At 39.5% G+C, this 22,506-nt stretch overlaps 1 protein-coding gene across 9 annotated transcripts in view; it reads left to right on the top strand.

Moving 5' to 3' along the window:
* The window catches only part of CLEC16A (C-type lectin domain containing 16A), a 183,146-nt gene that overhangs the window by 139,553 nt on the left and 21,087 nt on the right, over nt 1–22,506 (top strand). The window contains exon 22 of one of the 9 annotated variants that reach the window (XM_075069282.1): nt 5,614–5,642. The exons of 7 other annotated variants lie outside the window; for them this stretch is intronic. In XM_075069282.1, the coding sequence (XP_074925383.1) occupies nt 5,614–5,627 (14 nt within the window). In that variant the 3' untranslated portion in view covers nt 5,628–5,642. Of the gene's footprint in view, nt 1–818; nt 1,807–5,613; nt 5,643–22,506 lie in introns of those variants that run through there. One more of the 9 variants, XM_075069283.1, reaches the window with a different exon arrangement.

Below are 22,506 nucleotides of genomic sequence, written 5' to 3'. Positions count from 1 at the left end.
TGTAAAGTTTGGAATGACAATCCAGGAAGAAGTGGAAAGTTGGCCAGAACCCACTGTTTGCTCTTAGGCACTAACTGACTATGCAGATCAGAGTTATTAGAGCAGTATGGGGAGGAAAAGAGACAACAACACCGCAGCCTAGGTGAATGGAGATATGACTATGGGAGAAAACTGTTTCTCTCATTGGAGGACTGTTTCATGTCTCAATTTCGTAGATTTTTTTTTTCCCCTCCACTGTGTTTTGTCCTGATCTTGTAGGACTGTCTCCTTATTTGAGATGACAGAATTAAAGCTAAACCATTCAGAAGCAGAGGCAGAGGGGGAAACTCTGAAATTTAAGACACAGTGAACATGGCCTTCATTGCCCTCAAGGAACTAATACTGTTAAAGTAAAGCTGAAGAGCTACGGCAACTTCATGTCTGCACTGAAACATCAGTGACATCTTATAAAGCATTCCGTGGCAATATTGATGATACATATTTAAGAAACTTAATGTTGCCCTGTGAAACTTGCCAATTTTCATCATGCAGAAAGTGCATTCTTCTATAGCAGCTTAGGGAAATGCATCCTTCCTGAATGAGCAATTAGGTATCGAGTCTTAAATTTCAGGGAAGCATGTTGAAGGATACAGAAGGATCATGGTTATTGGAATGGAAATGGGACACATGTATCAGTATCTGCATTTCTAAATTTTACCTTTTTACCACCATTTGAAAACAAGCGGCAGAGGTTACAGATGAAGGTACCTTTAGGACCTCTTAGGTCTCATTTCACTTCCAATAGCCATGACTAACTCTGCTTACTTTTTTCTTTGCAGATTGTTCCTGAAGAAGTCTCATGGTTGAAATATATCTTTCTTTATCAAGGCTCTCAAGCTGAGGCATTTTAGATGATTGAGATTTTTTTTAAAAAGTGAGATTAACATCCCAGTGCAGCACCTCTAAAATCCATCTGCAGATAAAGTGCTTATAAACTTGTATTGATCATTTTTATTCTCTATTGATGTGAATTGGTGTGGGTCATCCTTTTCTGTTTTCAGCAAGATTCAGTAGGAATGCAGCTTTCATGTTTTTTTGTGTGAGATGATAGCCAGATCAGATACTATTTCTTTTCTCTCATTAGTCAATGTAGCATTGTGTTAATTTCCTGAACTAATTGTTCTGAAAGAGTGCTCTAATTCTAGTTCAGGCCCTGCAAGGAGAAAGATGTTTTGTAGAGGGATACATTTTCACTGCAAAATAGTTGGCAAATTTTGATTAATATTTTGTCCCAGATAACTTAATATAAACTTCTACTGGTGGTCACAATTTGGCAAAACATGTATTGACTTAACACTCAGTTCATGAGAAAATGTTTGTTTTTTCCTCTTCCTGGTTATTGTGTGACTTGCTTTGAAAAGTGAATGTTGGTAGCAAAAAGTGTATAACTATGTGATGGGCAAATCACATTTTTTACTATGCAAAAAGCTCACATTTTGGAGCATGCTCTCATCTGAGCTCACCTTGCTTATCTCCTACTAACTGAGATAAATTATGCTCCAATGTATGTCATTTGTATGGACCTAACTTTGCTTGTTTATAAACATTAACTGTAATGTAAATCGCAGTCTTCTGTTCACATCAAACAAATTGAGGCACATTAAGCACTTTTGGTGCGTGCATTCTATGATTGCATGTTTGTAGAAAGCTCAACGTAATGAAGCTGAGCAAGCTGCTAGAGTAAAATAAATCATCAGTTGTGAGTATTTCCAATGGCAAGAAACTGGAATTTGTTAAAATTCTAATAAAGAATTTAACACTGAAGAATTACTTCATATTTTTGTCTGATTGCAAAGAAGGAATGTTTCTGTTAGGTTTAACTATTTTAGAGACAAGGTGGTTGAGGTAATGTCTTTTATTGGACTGATTTCTATTGGGGGTTGGGTGGGTGTGTGTGTGAAAGAGAGAGAGAGAGAGAGAGAGCTGTCTCTCACCAACAGAATTTGGCCCAATAAAAGATATTACTGCATCCACCTTGTTTCTAATATCCTGGGACCAGCACAGCTACAACACTGCGCAGGTTTAACTACTGATGTTTTTGTGAACTGTTAAGCTTTTGTTTGAAAACATGGCATATCTTTTTGCTTTGTCTTCCTCCGTGACACACAGAAGAACAGGCCAAAGTGGGAGCACACTGCATCAGAAAAAATGTACTGTATGTTTTTCAGATATTTCCTGCATCTATTATGGAAAATATGTCTAGGACTATAAAACTGCAGGCGTATAGGGAGATACTTCATTTTAATGAGAAGTTGAGGCCTTCTTTAATGTGCTTTAATTTATGTTTGGACTTGTTTTTTCATCCATTTTTTAATTTATTTAACTTAGTGGCCTAATGTCTGTCTAATTCTACTCATACTGATAACATAAAGTATCTGACATGCTAGGAACATGATTGTGGGAAGTATATTGGAAAAATTGCCATAAAAAAAGAGTAATGTTCACAGAACAGCAGTTCCTGCCAAATATCAGTCTAAGTCCTTTAGAAGATTTCAGTTTGCTGGTCATCCCAGTGCAGAGAAATTCTGAAACTTTTTCTGAATTACAATATTGAAAAGCACACTAGCAGTTACAAGTGCCTTTTATGGGAACTAATTGAACAGTCACAATGATTATGATATGATGAGCCTCATTACATGGCTCAGAGACATAGCAGACTTACACTGAGGTTTTCAGACACTGAAGAGCCAGAACTCCAGTCTAAATAACTTTTTGGTAAATGTAATTAACAAAACACAATTATGGTTTTTGTATTTTCTTTTCCTGTCATTGCCATGTACCATTGATATGTATGCTAACCAGAAGCTTCCTCTTTCTGGTTCATCTCCTGCTGCTAACCAGAAGCTTCTTCTTTCTTGTTCATCTCCTGCTGCCTGATTGGAGCATTTAATCAATCAGTTGATTGTAGCATCAAAGTTACTTTGTATTGTGTGAATGATTCAGATGATAGGATAATTAGAAATGAACCAAGCCTTGTTGGAAGAAAACAAGTGACCTCAACAATTTACAGATTAAATTTGGACAGGTGGTACTGAGGGTTGTGGTGGGTTGTTGGTTTTTTGTGTTTTTAAAAAAGGTGCCCGTTGATGCTCACTTAAACTTTTCTCATCTATGTGATCTTGTACATTTGTGGGAGTTCATAGCCAATAAAAGGAAGAAATTTGAGGTCCAATATTAATTTGAGATTTGGAGAAAACTCCTAAGTCCTAGATGGTCTCTGGCAGAGTATCCTCTTCCTGTTGGCAGCCTGAGGTACTGAACAGACTCTTTTGCCACACTCAGCATATGCCTCTTTGCTAACAAAACAGATTTCCCATTGCTAGTTCTGCAAGACACTCTTAAGTTTACTAAGACAGGTAGGTTGTGTGGTAAAAAACTGTAGTTTGGATGAAGCAAGTTATATAATAATGAATGCAGACAACCTCAGATAAATACAAACACTCAATTTCACCACTGAGAATCTAAATCCATGTGCGCTAAAGTAAATTTTGGATTTTTTCTTTAGACTTCCAATATGTTTGTTGATAGAGCTCTATCTGTGCAAGCAACCCTTGTTGGCTTACAGAAATGTATGCACTTAAAATTAATGAGAATAAAATTTTATGTAAAAACAGCTGCAACAGACTAGTCATTGGTAAAGCTGAGGAATTCTAAATCAAGAACAGTGGATGGGATTTCACTTTAACATAGCTGTTGACAGACAATTGAGTTAAGGAAAAGCAAATTTATGTGTAATATTTAATAGTTAGAGAACGAGAGTAGGGGATAGGATTCCTGGTTTCTATTCCCAGCTCTATTGCAGATGTTGTCCATGACTTACTGGAGGCAAGTCTGTTCCCATCATCTTTAAAATGGGCATGAAACTTTCTTACTTCACAGGGGCAATTTGGGCATGAATGTGCATAAAGCTTCTTGAGATCCTTGGCTGAAAGTTGCTGTAGAAGCACAGATTACTTGAAAGTCAGCAAAGCAATACAGTTTTAGGTCTTATTAGATTTAATAGGCAATTAGTGTAAAGTTCTAAGGTCTAATTGCTTGTCCTTAAATTCTTGATTATGAAAGCTGGAATTGATGGAGTTTTCATTTAAAAATTCTCAGGGAGTCACAGCAATGATTAAGTGAGGAGGTCAAAAATTCAAAATTCAATTTATGAACAATTCATTTGTAGAAGTTTGGTGATGTTCAGGGCTGAGTGTCCATAGGACTAAGTATCCAAGATAAGTGGAGGCCTCTTCAACTCTTGCAAACGGGGGTGTAGTAGTTCCCTTAAGCCTCCCAGCCCCATCAGTAGAAGCTTGGTTTTTCATCCCTATTTGTATTCCTTAAGCTTAATCCACGCCCTCCCTCTCAACACTTTAATGTATGTAGTTTGTTAAAAATAAACAGCCTGAAATGTACTTAATTTCAGTTCAAGTTTCTTACTTTCACTTGGAAGATACTAATCAGCCCATCTAGAGACTACACACACCCTTCTCTGGAAAGAGACACTAAATTCATACTCACTGACTCTCCTAAAAATGGATTTTTATCTACCCCGGTAGACAGCATGGATTAGTCAAGTAAAGACACGCCTGAAGGTAATGGGCATGTTCCCGATTACATACCTTACGTGTCTCTCTACACGTCCAAGCCATGCCTCCCCACATACGCTGTTGTTGTTTGCAGTGTAGTGTCTTGCAGCCTCTGGAGTCTTTCCTCAATGAAAGGCTGAGAAAACAAGGAAAGTCTCCATCTGCTCCCACTTCTGGAGCCTTTCCCTGCTGCCTCCTCCCTCCAGAGCCTTTCAGTGACACGTAGCTACGCACCACTGTGTGGAAGCAGCTTGCATTTCACTGACCTATAGCTTCACGTACACAGCACACCGCCACCAGTGGCGTGTAAGTGTATGCCTAGGGTGCCAATATGTGGTAACTAAAACTTAATGGGGCTTAAGCTGCCAAAACCTCAGAGAAATGCTCTTTTTGGCACAAAGCCGTTTGCAAGAAATAAGTTGATCTTTGTAAGCAGTAAATGCAATTATAAAAGTCAGGTACAAGTTCTCTCCATTTCAGGCACGTATAATAGTTCAAAACTGAGTCTATGGATTTATTGCTTGGAATTAGTCCAAAAGATATAAATAACTTATACCTAAAAGAAACAGTCTGTCTTAATTATTTTGAAGACAAATTGTTAGTACGCTAGTGGGACTCGAAGAAGAGCAGCAAGTTTGGTAATCAAACTGTTGTTGAGGGTTTAATAGACCTACCTAGCTGGTCTTTTTCCTTGTGTCTTAAAAATATTTGATTGCATTTCAGATGGTCTGCAGTATTTGTCCAGATCTGTCACTAGAAGTTTGGTGTTTCTCAAGAATTCTGAGTCTGCCCATTGCTGCTAAGTCCATAATGAGTTTACCATGCTCTGTTGACTATACATTTCACAATGTAACATTGCATAATTTGCTTGCTCTAGTATTTTTGCCTATTAATGTTTGGGGAAAACAGAGAATATATTTAACATTGGTTATTTTGGATTTGCGTTTAACAGTCCTATCACTGAGCAATGTGTATGCTATGACGTGTCTTGTTAATTTTGCAGACACGCTGCCTTAAAATTCCTTGAGGGCACATGTGCTGCCTTTAACGTGAAGGTGTGGAAAGGGGTAATCAAGGAACCTAAATCTAATGGAGCCAAAGAAATGATGCTCAAACATGGGGAATCTGAAAATGCAATCAGTAAGAAATTATACCATATTCTTAACACAAACAGATTTACATGAAATCATTCTGTTATAGAGATTACAAAATGACAAATGTAAATATCCTGGGACCAACAATGCTACAACACAACAAACAACAAATCTAAAAGCATATGGGATCTACTTTTTCAGCACCTTAGTGCCATAGAGATTCCATGTTTGTAGTGTCTCAATGATTGCCAAATCCTATTTGTTCATTTGACAAGTCATTGTTTTTTCTCAGTCCTGCAATTTTACCTTTTTCTTTTCTGCAGATATATCTTCAGCACAGCTTAACTGGGTCTCGTTTGCTCGTGTTGAGTGAGAGATCCCAAGTAGCTTTTCAGATCCAGGATATATCTGCAAAGCTGCCAGTTGAGGTGGAGTAGAAATCCCTTCTTAAGTCTAGTAGTATTGATCTGACCATCACTGAGATATCAAAATATAAATCCTTGTAGTGACACTTCCAATCACTTTTCGGAGTTGAATAGGGTGACCAGATGTCCTAATTTTATAGTTGGCATGGCTACTTCCACCTTTTCATGTTCTCTGTATGTATAAATGTCTTCTGTCTGTGTTTTCCATTCTATGCATCCGAAGATGTGATCTGTAGCCCACGAAAGCTTATGCTGAAATAAATTTGTTAGTCTCTAAGGTGCCACAAGTACTCCTGTTTTTTTTGCGTATACAGACTAACATGGCTGCTACTCTGAAACCTAATTTTATAGGGACAGTCCAGATATTTAGGGCTTTTTTTATATAGGCTCCTATTACTCCTCATTCCCTGTCCCGATTTTTTACACTTGCTGTCTGGTCACCCTACAATTGAACTACTTTTTAAAGGAGTTATAACCATTTCAAACTACTGAGGGCTTTGCCACCAAAAAAGAAAAGTCAATATCTCTCTCCCCTAGTCTATTGTCCTTTCTGTCATGAAACTTCTAGGCTTCCCATTTAAAAAAGGATTTAGCAGAGCATTCTCCTTCCATCTGACCTTTTATCATAAATTAATTATAATCACATAATTAGCAAGCATCACATAATTTTCCCCAACACTAACCCAAAATCTGAAAGAAAAATGAAAGCCCTATCCTTATTCCTTAGTGACTTGGTTAAACTGGATATGCATAAAAATACATGTATATGTTCTGCATTGTACTTCTTGGTTCCGATGTTATTAATCTCTTCTCTGGTTCTTGTTTTAAAAGCACTCTACTATTACTGGTAACATGTAGTGTAATTGTTCCCATTTCCTTCCAGGAATTTGAGATAAGTTTTCATTTCATACTTTTCCAGAAATGTTTGGTTTTTGGTTATGGTCTGTCCTCAGAATCATGGGTTATGGGAAGGAAGGGCATTTTTCAAAATGTTCTCTTGTACATTTGAACAGCTTTGGCAGCTGAGAGGAGATGTTTTGAAAGTAGCTGAGAACTCGTGGATGGACAAAAATTGAGTATAATCTTGGCCCAGGCCCTTTTAAAGTATTAAGAATCTCCTTTGATGCACTGTTACTCTACCCTGTGTCATTCATAGTGTGATCATGGCTATCTGTAGCTAATGAGAACTAACTAATTACTGCTTAACCTAGCCAAAAAGTCATAAATGGTTCTCTTTAATAGATATGACAAATAGTGAGGAAAGTGCAATGTATTGCCAGACGCCTGCATCTGACATTATGGTGTGCACTGCTCAGTTTATCTAATAGCACAGATTATGACGTTGTTGCAACAAACGGGCCTTTTTCTGAGAGATGTAGAGCATCTGCAAAAAAAAAAATTTAAGTCAACATTGTCAGCATTCATTGGAGTAGACTTCAGATTTGGGAGTCAGAAGGTACTTAGCTTCCTTCAGAATGGGGATATATTCAGTGATATAATTCAAAGGCAAGAGCGGTATTTTTCTAGAGTGGATACATTAGGCAAGTAAAAAATTATTAAACTTGGTTCACTTCTGTATGGCAATAAAATGCTAACAAGCTAGATCATATTAAAAGTTAAGGAGGAAAAAGATTAATCAAACTGGTTAACTTAATACAAGAAGAGAGATGTTGTGTTTTAATCTGGATATAAACTGTATGAAATGGGATGCAATTTACTGTGATCTGACTCAGCCACAGCATTATAGATCATGCTGGCAGCAGTGTTTATAATTAAAGTTGCAGAACACTTTCCATTATAAGACTTTGTTTTCAGTTGCTCATAACTTTGACAGATTTTATCCTTTTGAGCTGAAATTTCTGAGCCAGGTGTCTCTCTCTGACATTTTTTATATTTTAACCAAAAAGAGTTCATTTTTTTTCCAAGAATGAAATTAGGAAAATGTTAAAATGGTTTTAAAAAAAAAAAGGTCTTAACTGCTGAGAAGTTCTAGTATAGGGGTAGGCAACCTATGGCACGTGCACCGAAGGTGGCACACAAGCTGATTTTCAGTGGCACTCGTGCTGCCCAGATCCTGGCCACCGGTCCAAGGGGCTTCGCATTTTAATTTAATTTTTAAATGAAGCTTCTTAAACATTTTACAAACCTTATTTACTTTACACACAATAGCTTAGTTATATTTTATAGACTTATAGAAAGAGACCTTCTAAAAACGTAAACATGTATTACCAGCACGCGAAACCTTAAATTAGAGTGAATAAATGAAGACTCAGGCACACCACTTCTGAAAGGTTGCCGACCTCTGTTCTAGTATTACCATTCTTTGATGCAGGGATTGAAGTTTGGCAGAGAAGTTGCTCTAGTATCGGAGGTGCTGGTCCCAGTGAATAACCATCCAAATTTGTAGGCCTCTGAGAATCAATATTTGCACATTTTCAGTAGAAGTTTATTAGAGTTTGGCCACAAAATTCTCCAACATTCCTTCTCCACTGAGTAGGACTTTTTCCTGCAGTTACTCCTCCCATCTGTCACTGTGGCACTGGACACCAGACCTGATCAGGGACACATTCTTCTGTGTTCTCAGTTCTCCCACTTCTGACACCTAAACCTCATGGATGAGAAGGAGAAAGTACCTTACTCTAGTTCAAGAGACTGACTAGCGAGGGGATGGGTACAGTGTGTGGGGAAGGGAAGGGAGAATGGGACCGAGCGGGGAAGAGACAGGAGTAGAAGGGTTTGTAACTGCTACAGAATATTCTCATTGGGCCTTGGAATGGAATGCAGGATTCCCGGGTCACGACATTCCTCTGTTGCCAGCAAATATTTGTTAATCCCCTTGTCAAAATGTCTCATATGCTTTTGTTGTCTGGAGTATCCTTGTCTTATTTGTTTCATAATCTGGAAGGTGTGTGGTGAATGAGGGTTGGGATTGCAGGAAGAGAAGGAATGGTCTCATAGTTAAGACTTTTGAATGGCACCCTAAAGAACTGGATTCTGCCCTGCCGCAGAGTTTGTATGTGATAGTAGGCAAATAACTTACAATGGCTCCATGTGAAAAAAATAGTTTTGTGTTTCTCATGTTCCAACTTGAGATCTAGGGCCTGATATGGAAAACTACTGAGCTCACACAAGTGCAAGTGAAGTCAATAAGTATTTGCTCCGAATATGTATAAAGTGCTATAAAATGCTGAGTACTCTGAAAAATCAGGCCCTCGGCTTCTTAAATTGATCATCCAAACTCAGCATATACTTTTGGCAGCTTTGGCTTTAATCTCTCTCTGTCTCAGTTCCCCATCTTTAGAATACCTTTTTCTGCCACAGGTATGTTGTGAAGACAAATTCATTAATGTTTGTGAAGCACTCATAAAATATCCAGGAGGAAAATAATTCTTTATTCGGTGCAAGATTTGGAGGGTGTATGGTAAATAAGGTGTGAGACTACACACTGATAAGAATAAAAAGATGTAATAAATATCTGAATCCCTTTACATTTACATGAGGGATTCAGATGTTTATTACATCTGAATCCCTCTACTGTCTATTTCCTTCCAAATACATAAATGACCAATGCAGTTATGGATGGATCCTTATCCACACCCTGCGTATCTAGAAAGCTGCAGCCTAGGGGTATGAAGGTACAAACTAAGAGCATAGTCCTGCAAAACCCACGTTGTCTCACTGAAGTCAGTGGGGCTATTTCTGTGATGTTAGGCCTGGTTTACACACACAATTTTTACCAGTATAACTATTTGGGTTAGGGGTGTGATTTCGTTTTTACCAAAATAGTTAATCCACTTCAGTCCCTAAAATGGGTGCACTTCTACTGGTATAAAGATGCCTTATACTGGTATAACTTATTCCCATCCTTGTTGAAGCATAGTGAACACTTGCAGGAGGAGCAAAATAATAAGAAAAGTTAAGTTTACAAAAAATTAAATATAAGCAGGTTAGAGGTAAGGAGAAGCAATATGAACTTTAATTTGTAAAACCTACAGAACAGAAGACAGTCAGTGATATGGAGTAAGAGGCTAGAGTTCTTAACAAGTTAGTCCTGTCTACTTTTGCCACATGTTCTTTTTAATAGCCTGATTGAGAAGCAGCTGCCAGTTCTATTTAATGTTCACCTTTCAACATCTGCAGATCAGCACCTAATTTCTCTGCTCAGGGAGAAGCCTGCAGTTACTGCAGAATAGGGTTGAGGTTCCATTGTTAAAGCGCTCTGGAAAAGGTTACACACTGCCTACTCATACTGCACCCAACTCTAACCTATATCAGGCCCACTCTTCAAAGAGCAAAATAAGTCTTGTAAAAGTGAGCGAGAAAGTGAATTTTCCTGTGTCTTGCTCGTTATCGGGGGTTGACTGAAATGAAAAAATGGAACTGAAACTTTTGTGATTGCTCAGAAATGATTGTGCTTTGCCTGTGTGGTCTCAAGGACATTGATTGTTCCCTGTTTCCCAGCATAACTGGTCTTCCAGAATGTAAAGCATGTACCAGAAACCTAATATGCATTTACTTTTGAAAAAAATAAACTTCAGTGGGCATGAATGCTAGAGAACTCCTTCAAATCTGAAGTAGTTCAGTTTGTGGTTCCCTTCACATAAACCATCAGGCGCCATTGTGTGCAGCCTCAGTTTAATTCATCTAAAAGATTGTGGAAGATCAATCAGTTTGGTTTCTGAAACAAACATAAATCTTGTGTTTTACTGTATAGATAGCTGCTTACTACAGTTCCCCCCCCCCCTAAAAAAAATAGGTGTACATTTTTAAAACAGATTTTGATGTGAGACTTAATGAACATTGACTTAAAATACGAGAAAATCCTGATTTGTCTCTGTAATTCGTCCACAGTGGATAGGTGTATGGTCTTAATGAGATGGACAGAATAGTGTGCAAACATTGAGCTATATGAGTATAGACACACTTCATAATCTTTACTGTTACTACCATGCTTTCCATAGATTCTTTAAAATGGAGCCAGGAATAATGCTGTATGCTTAAATGAAAGATTGTGGTTAAGTTAGAAGACTTTTCTGGGAATTATGGAACAAAGTCATAGGAGATATTGTAGGAATATCATGGTATGTGATACGAGACTTTATGGTGGATTTATGTATTATTGTAACAATGAAATTTAGAATCACAGCAAATGAAATTCAAAAACTTATTTAAATGGCAAAATACAAGCACAGTCTCCAGAGCCAACTAAGAACCAAGTCCCTAGCCCTGCAACAAGCTCCCTGTAAGTCTGAAATAGCATGTTGGTATTATAGGTATTAACTTTCTCATTACTTAGCAGCAAGTAGTCTTAAAGCAACTTAAAGTAAATATATATTAAGTTATCATGTCTGCACTTAAATGTTTCCTTAGGAGCATAATAAATTGTTTCTTTCCATTCCAAGTGCCAGACCATGATTTAAATTGAAATATTTATGTAAGCAACCATAGGTGCTGGAACTAGGGGTGCTGCCACACCCTTTGGCTTGAAGTGGTTTCCATCGTGTATAGGGTTTACAGTTTGGTTCAATGGCCCCTCTATACAAATTGTTCCAGCACCCCTGTAAAGCAGCCCTAGTTAAAAAGCAGTCTTGAACTGCAGAAGCTTGAGTGAATCTAAGAGAATTATTTTAATTGTTAATTTTCCATCTCATTACAATGGATGTAATTTTTTTAATTTAGGCTGGGATTTTCAAAGATGCCTAAGAAAATCAGGCACTCAATTTCCATGGAAAATCAATCAGATTAGGTGACCTGATTTCCTTTAAGCAGAGGGAAAATCAAAGCCCAAATGCATGGAGTGAAATGCTGGTCCTAAAGAAGCCAATGGAAATTTTGCTGTTCACTCCAGTAGGGCTAGGATTTCACCATAGGATGCCATGTGGACTTTATTATGGTATCTTGTATGTTGCAGCAATGCATTTGTACAGTGATAAATGTTTACATTGAGCAACACTGAATTTATTATGGTATATACAAATGATGGAAACAAATTATCCATTTAGTATGTCTGTATTTTTGCATAGCATTGGAACTATTAATTTATCTTACCTTTAAGTCTCCAACTAAAGTTCTGATAAAATGTTTAATGAGGGAAGCACTAGTCATTTCATGTTCTGCTTTGTGGGCTAATTAAAAAACAAAAAACAAGAAATTCAGTTCTCAAAATAAAGTGTCTGCCAATGGGAAATTGAAATATCAAATTATTTAATTTATGTTTAATACAGAATCATAAATTCATACATAAATTCACACGATTGCAGCATGTGTAGACATACCTGAGCTAACTTTAATCTAGGAATGAAGCTGCAGCACCAGGGGTTTCAGTGCCAGCTAGCCACCTGAGAAAGTGTCCACAGTCCCACTTGTATGGCCCATGATGAAGCCCTTGCTGCTCCAGCTTCATTGCTATTTGGTACCTGGCTAGGTTGGGTGTATCTACAGGAGAGGCAGTTAAAACCCATGGTTGCAGAGTAATCCTATCCTTAGAGAATCCACAACTCTACTATATATGACTAGCCTCTAACTAAAAGGAGTACACCTTACCTTAGACCTTTGTTCCTCCTCTGGCAGTGAAACGTTGGGCAGTCCAGTTCCTAACAGTGATACTTCTTCCCCAGTGATGCCAGTGCATTCAGTATCCTCTGTCAATGTCTTCTCCCAGTTCTTTTTTGGCCTTCCTTGCTTTCTCTTTCCTTCCCTGGGTACTCAGTTTAATGTTTGCTTGTCATGTCTCCCATCTTCCATATGGTGTATGTATCCCAACCACCTAAGCCGTCTTTCTTTGATGATATTGTGTAACACGTTGTGACCTGTTAGCTCCCTTATTCTCCTGTTTCTTGGGGTTTTTCCCCATAAATTTATAATATATTCCTCAGCCATCTGTGATGAGCAGCCTCTCATCTCTCTTTGTTAGCCACTGTCATTGTCCAAGTCTCTTTTCTGTGTAGTAGTGGGTTAGTATTATTGCATGGTATAATTTGACCTTTTGTTTGATGTGGAGACGTCCATTTGACCAGAAGTTCATCCTTCCAAAAGTGTTGTTTCCTAATCTTCTGTAATCCTAATCTTCCGAATCATCCAATACCTTCAGATATCATCATGCTCCCCAGATGATAGAACTCTACCTATCCAGTTTCCTTCAGAATGATCATTTTCTTTGCATTTAGTTTCAGTCCAATTTTTGCTGCTTCCCTCTAATACAAGGGCAGTCATTCAGTTCCACATCATGCTTAGTAGAGCAGTGATGTTGGCAAAGGCAAGGTTGTGTAACTCATATCTGCTAAACCATTTTACAATGTCCAGAATGCTTTTTGTTGCCTGCTTCATCACCCAGTCAATTGCTAATACAAAGAGGATTGATAACACATACCTTTGTCTAACTTCAGTCACAATATTGAACTATTCACCAAGGCCTGTATCTGACTTCACAGCATATCTACTTCATCATGTAAACTCCTTATGTTTGATCAGCTTGCCTGTCTCCCATAGCTTCTAGTCTCTCTGTGGAAACTAGCCAACACTTTCTTGAAGTTGATTAAGACAGGCTTTTGCCAAGCAGTATCTCTTTTGGTGATCTGTCTAAGGGTATGTCTGCACTACAAAATTAGATCAAATTTATAGAAGTCGAGTTTTAGGAAGTGATTTTATACAGTCGATTGTGTGTGTCTCCACTAAGCGCATTAAATCGGCAGAGTGCATCCACACTACTGTGGCTAAGCATCAACTTTTGGAGCGTTGCACTGTGAGTAGCTATCCCACAGTTCCTGCAGTCTCTGCTGCCCATTGGAATTCTGGGTTGAGCCCCCACTGCCTGATGGGGCAAAAACATTGTTGTGGGTGGTTTGGGGGTACATGTCATCGGTCGCCCCTGCCTCCGTGAAAGCAACAGTAGATAATAGTTTTGCACCTTTTTTCTGTGCAGATGCCTTCTACTTTCAGCAGATGGTGCAGTAAGACTGCTAACCATCGTCATCCAATCACTCCTTCTGCTGCAACTCCACTCTCCTGGTGCCGTGAATCCACCTCGCAGGTCCTCTCGTCATTCGGTATAAATATCTAGTCTCATGGCATCCGTCATCATCCACTGCTTCCGCTGCAACTCTGTTCTCCTGCAGATGCCATACCACAGCAAGCATGGAGCCTGCTCAGCTCATCACTGCTGTTGTGAGCGTTGTAAACACCTTGTTCATTATCCTGCACTATGTGCAGAACCAGAACCTGCAAAAGCAGGCGAGGAGGCAACAGATGGTGATGAGAACATGGACATAGATTTCTCACAGAGTACGGGCCCAAGCAATGTGCACATCATGGTGTTAACGGGGCAGGTGCATGCTGTGGAATGTCAATTCTGGGCCCAGGAAACAAGCACAGACTGGTGGGACCTCATAGTGTTGCAGGTCTGCGAAACTTTTGCATGTGTAAGAGCACTTTCATGGAACTTTGTGATTTGCTTTCCTCTGTCCCAAAGCTCAAGAATACCAAGATCAGAGCAGCCTTCACAGTTGAGAACTGAGTGGCAATAGCCCTCTGGAATCTTGCAACACCAGATATTGCAATCACTGAGCTGCTGTTATCAAGCGTAGTGACTCTGGGAAATGTGCAGGTCATAGTGGATGGCTTTGGTGCAATGGGATTCCCTAACTGTGGTGGAGCGATAGACTGAACCCATATCCCTATCTTGGCATCGGAGCACCAGGGCAGCCAGTACGTAAACTGCAAGGGGTACTTCTCAATGGTGCTGCAAGCACTGGTGGATCACAAGGGACGTTTCACCAACATCAACATGGAATGGCCAGGAAAGGTACATGGCGCTCACATCTTCAGGAACTCTGGTCTATTTGAACAGCTGCAGGAAGGAACTTACTTCCCAGACCAGAAAATAACTACTGGGGATATTGAAATGCCTATAGTTATCCTTGGGGACCCAGCCTACCCCTCAATGCTATGGCTCATGAAGCCATACACAGGCACCCTGGACAGTAGTAAGGAGCTGTTCAACTTTAGGCTGAGCAAGTGCAGAATGGTGGTAGAATGTGCATTTGGACACTTAAAAGCGCGCTGGCGCAATTTACTGACTTGAGTAGACCTCAGCAAAACCAATATTCCAATTGTTTTTGCCACTTGCTGTGTGCTCCACAATATCAGTGAGAGTAAGGGGGAGATGTTTATGGTGGGGTGGGAGGTTGAGGCAAATTGCCTGGCCGCTGATTACACACAGCCAGACACCAGGGAGTTTAGAAGAGCACAGCAGGACATGTGGCACATCAAGAAGCTTTGAAAACCAATTTCATGACTGGCCAGGCTACGATGTGATAGTTCTGTTAGTCTCTCCTTGATGAAAACCCGCCTCCTTGATTCACTCTACTTCCCTGTAAGCCAACCACCCTTCCATCACCGCTTGCAGAGGCAATAAAGTCATTATTGTTTCAAAATCATGCATTCTTTATTAATTCATCACACAAATAGGGGGATAACTGCCAAGGTAGCCCAGGAGGGGTGGGGGTGGAGGGAAGCACAAGGCCACACTGCACTTCAAAACTTATTGAATGCCAGCCTTCTGTTGCTTGGGCATTCCTCTGGGGTGGAACGGTTGGGTGCCTGGAGCCTGTCTCCCCCATGTTCTTGGGCAGTGGGTGAGGAGGATATGGAACTTGGGGAGGAGGGCAGGCAATTACATAAGGGCTGCAGCAGCGGTGTGTGCTCCTGCTGCCTTTCCTGCAGCTCCACCAGACACCGGAGCATATTAGTTTGATGCCCCATTCCTGCATTCTTTATTACTTCATGACACAAATGGGCAGGACACTCCCATGGTAGCCCAGGAAGGTTGGGGGAGAAGGGAAGCAACGGGTGGGGTTGTTGCAGGGGCACCCCCTGTGAACACTGACATGGAGCAGCTGTGCTCTCTGATACACTGGTCCTCTAATACACTTGCCCCTTATTCTAGGCAGGACTGACTCTATTTTTAGAAACCATAAGGGGCAAGTGTATTGCCTCAGCATTGCATCCCGCCTCCTCTAATCTTGGGGTTGTTGCAGGGGAACCCCCTGTGAACACTGACACGGAGCAGCTGTGCTCTCTGATACACTGGTCCTCTAATACACTTGCCCCTTATTCTAGGCAGGACTGACTCTATTTTTAGAAACCATAAGGGGCAAGTGCAATGCCTCAGCATTGCATCCCGCCTCCTCTAAACTTGAGCCCACCACTTCTCATCTTGTTCCTGCCACCTCTCAGCTCATTCATCCCTCCTCTCCTCTCATTCATTTTCTGCTTTCCTGGACTCTGACATTGTTTGCCTCCACACTTTCTGCTGAGCTCTTTCAGTGCGAGAGGACTGTGTGAGCTCAGAGAACATTTCATCACAAGTGCATTTTTTTCGCCGCCTTCTCTGCACTAGCCACTGCTGCGGGTCCCTGTTGTAGCCGCTGTCCATCATGCTCTAGGAGATTTCTTTCAAATATTTTGGCATTTCGTCTTTTGGAATGGAGTTCTGATAGCATAGATTCGTCTCCCTAAACAGTGATCAGATCCAGTACCCATTTGGTCCATGCTGGAGCTCTTTTGCAATTCTGGGACTACATAGTCACCTGTGCTGATGAGCTCACCACACTGGCCAAACAGGAAATGAAATTCAAAATTTCCTGGGACTTTTGCTGTGTACCTGGCTAGTGCATCTGAGTTGAAAGCGCTGTCCAGAGCGGTCGTAATGGAGCACTCTGGGATAGCTCTCGGAGGCCAATACCATTGAATTGCGTCCACGCTTCCCCAAATTGGACCCAGCGATGTCAATTTCAGTGCTAATCCCCTCATCGGGGGAGGAGTACAAAAATTTATTTTAAGAGCCCTGTAAGTCTACAAAAATGGCTTCGTCGTGTGGACAGTGCAGGGTTAAGTCAATCTAATGCTGCTAAATTCGACCTAAACGCTTAGGGTAGACCAGGGCTAAGAAGGAATTTCTGTTCAGAACATGATCTACCTGGATAGAACCCAGCCTGTTCTCATAATATCTCATTCACTGCCTTCATTTTATTCAACACAAGTCTCTACCTGTAAAGGGAGGCTGCCTATTCCTGTGAGTCTAACTCTGAGCACAATCCTCAGAGGCACTGAGGATTAATACTTTTTGGAAACCCTTTTTTAAAAAAAAACAAATAATAAGCTTAGGGGGAAATCCATGTTAGAAGGAAAGGAAGAAATGCTGCTATGTCACTTGTTTAAAAAAGTCAGCTATCTGAAAGCTACTGAGATGTTTGAAATGCAAATAGTAGTTTTGGCAGGAGGGATTAGTAGGCAGAGTGCAGGTGGAGTCATTTCAAAGGTGCATAATGAGTGCCATTTATCACATAACTACAGCTGGAGGTGGATATCCCTGCTGAGTGCGGTGTCACATGATCAAGTTACCAACATAATAATTGCAACACACTGATAGTTATGAAATTTGTATTTCTAATTTTAGTTTCAAGTTACTAAGGTGGCTCTAAATATTCCAGCATATTTCTAATTTAGTTTATGAAGCATAGACATTTTCAAACTTCTTTATCATATGTAAAGAATGTTTGCATGATCTATACTGAATTAGGAGGAATCGCTCCCAAGCAACACGACAATTTTTTTAAAGCAACTGTTATCCGATTTTGAGCTCCTTTGTTTCTCAATGCTTGTTTTTAAATATATATGAATACAGACACTTTTTTAATAACAAAAATAAAACAATGTGTGAGAAACCAGTATAGCGAATATATACAGATGTTTTGTCATGTGCACAAACCCAAGTCCAGTAATTCAGGCCTGCACATTTTTGCAGGAACTCACATTGCTCTGTACAGAAAAATGTAAATACTGTGTAGACCAATGGTAACCTAAGTATCATAGACTTTCTTAGATTAATTTCTGTTTTGCTTTAAAAGGCCACAGTTCTAGATCATCTTCCCAATTTTCTTCTTATTAATTACCTCTTAAGTTTAAGTAAAATGGAATATAAATGATTATACAATACTGAGAGTATAGGAGGTGATTAACTTTTGGAATAGAATTTTACTCTGTAAACCTGTTTTTTACGGGCATCATATTTACCTTGAAAATCTTATAAAGGATTAAAGTGCCTGTGTACAGTCACCTTTCCATGCAAAGGGCCACAAGCTTACCATATGAAAATACACATAGGGGCTAGAAAACATCTGGTTTCCATTCTATCATCAAGTTAAGTCAGTGGCTCTCAACCTTTCCAGACTACTGGACCCCTTTCGAGAGTCTTTGTCTTGTATACCCCCAAGTTTCACCTCACTTAAAAACTTATCAGACATAAGAAAATACAACAGTGTCACAGCATGCTATTCTGGAAAAATTGCTTACTTTCTCATTTTCACCATATATTCCAATTGATTTATTTTATAATTATAAATATTATACTTACATTTCAGTGTACAGTATAAATTCATGGAGAATATTCCATCAATGGCTATTAGCCAGGATGGGCAGGGATGGTGTCCCTAGCCTCTGTTTGCCAGAAGCTGAGAATGGGTTACAGAGGATGGATCACTTGATCATTACCTGTTCTGTTCATTCTCTCTGGGGTCCCTGGCATGGGCCACTGTCAGAAGACAGTATACTGGGCTAGATGGACCTTTGGTCTGCCCCAAGATGGCCATTCATATATTCTTATGTAGTGTATAGAGCAGTATAAACAAATTATAGTCTATGAAATTTGTATTTGTACTGGCTTCGCTGTGCTTTTTATGTAGCCTGTTGTAAAACTAGGCAAATATCTAGATGAGTTGATGTACCCCAAGAGACTTCTGAGTACCACCAGGGGTACACATACCCCTGGTTGAGAACAACAGATCAGGTTGCTTAGATCAATCTCATGTGTTTTTTTAATAAGGCACCTCTTGCTGTGGTATTAAGGAGCAGGAAGTTCCTCGACATTTAACCCCTCCCCATACATGCCACCATAATGGCAGGAGATTGTGTCCCTAACCAAAAAATGTTGAGTCACCTTCAGAAGAGCAACTGCATAGTTCCAGTTAGCTTCCTCTTTCACCATGGTAACGTTTCTCCAAGATCTAAGCTGCTGTTAACTGGAAATAAATCTCTACAGCTGCAATGCCTACTGCCCATGAGAGTAGGAATGACTGTTGGTTCAACCAGCAATGACTTTGTGGATAAGTTTCCAAGGAAACTTGACCAGTCCTCAGGGGAGCCTGCTATACCAAGAAGCAGGTTTAGGTAAATTATTGAGGAAGCTTGCTCCTGCCCTACTCATCCTTAAGACTCCTTTTCATAATGCTTACAGAAGTAAACCAAGCCAACCAAAACCATGTTGTTTTCCTGTAAGGTTTGGTCTTATGCATTGCCTCAGTTTTGTCTCTTGTACCACAACAAGCACTATTATTTTAACAAATAATAATCTTTCTGAAATGAGTTGAATATTCATCTATTACAAATTGTTCTGGAGACATTTACAGAGTGGAGACTGAATGTCATATAATAGAATGAGATGGGAAAGGAAGGATACTATAGTGGAGGTATACGTGAGTTATAGAAGCAAAGTTATGTTATGTTTTTCTTCCCTATCCTATTATGTGGGACTATCTACTGAAGAGCAAGCTGAAATATCTTTTTTCTTTATTTGCTAATACCCAGATTTCCGTAAGTGCTCAGCATCCACAAATCTCACTGCAATCACTAGGAACAAGAGATATTCAGCACCTTTGAAAACCAGTCTATATTGACTTTGAGTTAAATGTTGTGTTATCTAGACCTGGTGGGGATTTATTTTGTTTTTGTTTTTAAAAAAGGCAGCAGCAGGAGCACTCTAGCTACATGACATTGTGTGGATACCACTTCACTAGATCTTTATGAAAATAGGTTAGAAAATGACATTATTCAGTGATTAAAATATCGTGACTTCTAAAAAAAAATCTAGAATTTGGAACCTTAAATTGGTTTGTCAGAGTTATCTACAGGCTACAGTAATCTTCTGGGGATTTCTTAGAATCATAGATACTCCTGGCAACTATTGCTTGGCTGTTCCTGTGTATAGCATTCAGCGTACATGTTGCTGGGAAACGGTACATATCACATTTTCTGAATAACAGAAAAAAATCCCTAAATCTCTTGTATCAGACTACAGGGAATAAGGAAGTAGTGGAAGCCTCATTGTTAGTCATTCATATCTGGACTGGACAAAATATTTGAGAATATTTACAAAACAATTGTTGTGGAGTGAACTGAGCATTGGAATGAGAGCTGATCAATATGAAGTTTCAGATAAATTATAGTTGTGTGAGCATAGGAATTAGAAACAGACAAGATGGCAGTATTCTGATACTGAGTTGGCATGAAAAGTGAATATGCTTTTGCTTATTAATAAGCATATACTCATCCCTTTAAAAAACTGCAGAGTATAATTGTGGGCTTCATCTGAAATCATTTGTATCACCTGCAGAACAGGATTCTTCATTCTTTCAACCTATTCAGCAGAAGTGTGGCTGTCACATAGAACTGTTTCATAATCAATTTCATGCAAGTCATTCTGCAGAGTTGTAAGTGGAGAAACGAACATGGTTGTTCACCCTTCTGAACAAATCACTTCAAGCAATCTCAGAATACAATATCCATGTTCCTTTGCAAAGTAGGAAACAATAGGTCCCCCCACAGCAAATATGATTGATGCAATGCTGTGGCCTGATTTGTGCAGGAGGTCTAACAAGCCTTTCAGTCCTTTAAATGTATAAATCTCTTTAATTGTAAATGCTGAAGCTGAGGAAACAATGACATTAGCTGAACAACTTGTATATAGCTGCAATGCCATCTGTCTTTGAAGAAAAATGGCTCTTGTAGCTTTATGGTTGGCCATTGTTAGAGCATCTATTTCTGCATTAGTGAAATCCTTTCCCCTTGTGAGTTTGCAAAATACGACCATCACACAAGGACATTCATGCAGACAAACAATAGACCATATCTGAACAGCTTCTCTTAAGGCAACATTCTAAAACTAGCATATCTAGGTGATACTCCTCTAGTAACTAGTATACTCTTTTAATGACCTTTGGAAATCTTTGGTAGTAACATTCTGAACTCCACAGAAGTAGCATCATCTGCATTGGATGGCTACATTTTAACAAAGAATCACTCAGCTTACCTTTTTATAAACAAGCCCACACACAATAAGTCAGTCTACACCCAGTCAATGATAACTGTCCAATAGTTGTCATAATAAAATATTGTCCTAATCAAGGGATCCCACAAATTATTAGATTAAATCTGTAGTGTGAGTGAGTCATACCAGAAGTTTATGAATATTGGTATGCTCAGAGGTCAGTTCATGCTGCAGGTGCTCAGTATGTCTGCAAATTTTGTTTTGGGTGTCAAAAGTTGGGTACCCAAAAATAATGGTCAGTTTTGAAAATGACCTGGACTTCTGTTTCCCCATCACTAACTTGGGAATACTGAAATCTGGCCTTAAAGGGATGAAGATTGAGCTATTGTGTTGTATATCTTCCTTCATCGCTATTACTGCTGTAGCGAGTAGCAGCACTAAATGATTCTTGCAGTGATGTGTGAGGCAAAAAGAATGCACTGGGATTGCTATAATACCAACTAGCAAAAAATCTTCCTAAGCACCTGAAAAGAACTGCTACTCAGTGTGCCCTGTCCCTTGTAAAGAGCCACAAAACACTGTGTTTTGGGTAGAAGGAAAAATGGGAGACTGTCCGGTTTTACTAATAGTCATAACATAAGAATGGTCGGACCAATGGTCCATCATAGCCTAGTATCCTGTCTTACGACAGTGGCCAGATGCTTCAGAGGGAATGAACAGAAAAGAGCAATTATCAAGTGATCCATCCCCTGTCATCCAGGCGTAGCTTCTAGTAGTCAGAGGTTTAGGGACACTCAGAGCAGGGGGTTGTATCCGTGATAATCTTGGCTTATAACCATTGAGGGATCTTTCCTCCATGGACTTATCTAATCTTTTTGTAACTCGAGTATAATTTTGTCCTTCACAACATCCCCTGGCAATGAGTTTCGCAGGTTGACTGTGTATTGTATGAAAAATTACTTCCTTATGTATGTTTTAAACCTATACATTTTGTTGGGTGACCCTGGGTTCTTGTACTATGTGAAGGGGTAAATACTTACTTTTTCTCAACACCATTCATGATTTTATAGACCTCTAACATACCCCCCCCTTAGCTGTCTCTTTTCTAAAATGAAACTCCCAGTCTCTGTATTTTTTCCAACTCTAAAGTCTTTTTTTGAGATGCAGCAACCAAACTGCACACAGTATTCAAGGTGTGGATGTACCATTGATTTATATAATTGCATTGTTGTATTTTCTGTCTTATCTATCCCTTTCCTAACAGGGCCGGCTCCAGC

The sequence above is a fragment of the Chelonoidis abingdonii genome, chromosome 9, assembly GCF_003597395.2.
Source record: "Chelonoidis abingdonii isolate Lonesome George chromosome 9, CheloAbing_2.0, whole genome shotgun sequence".
In the NCBI taxonomy this organism is placed as follows: Eukaryota; Metazoa; Chordata; order Testudines; family Testudinidae; genus Chelonoidis; species Chelonoidis abingdonii.
Note: the sequence above shows the minus strand (reverse complement) of the source record. Positions and strands in the feature narration are given on the sequence as shown.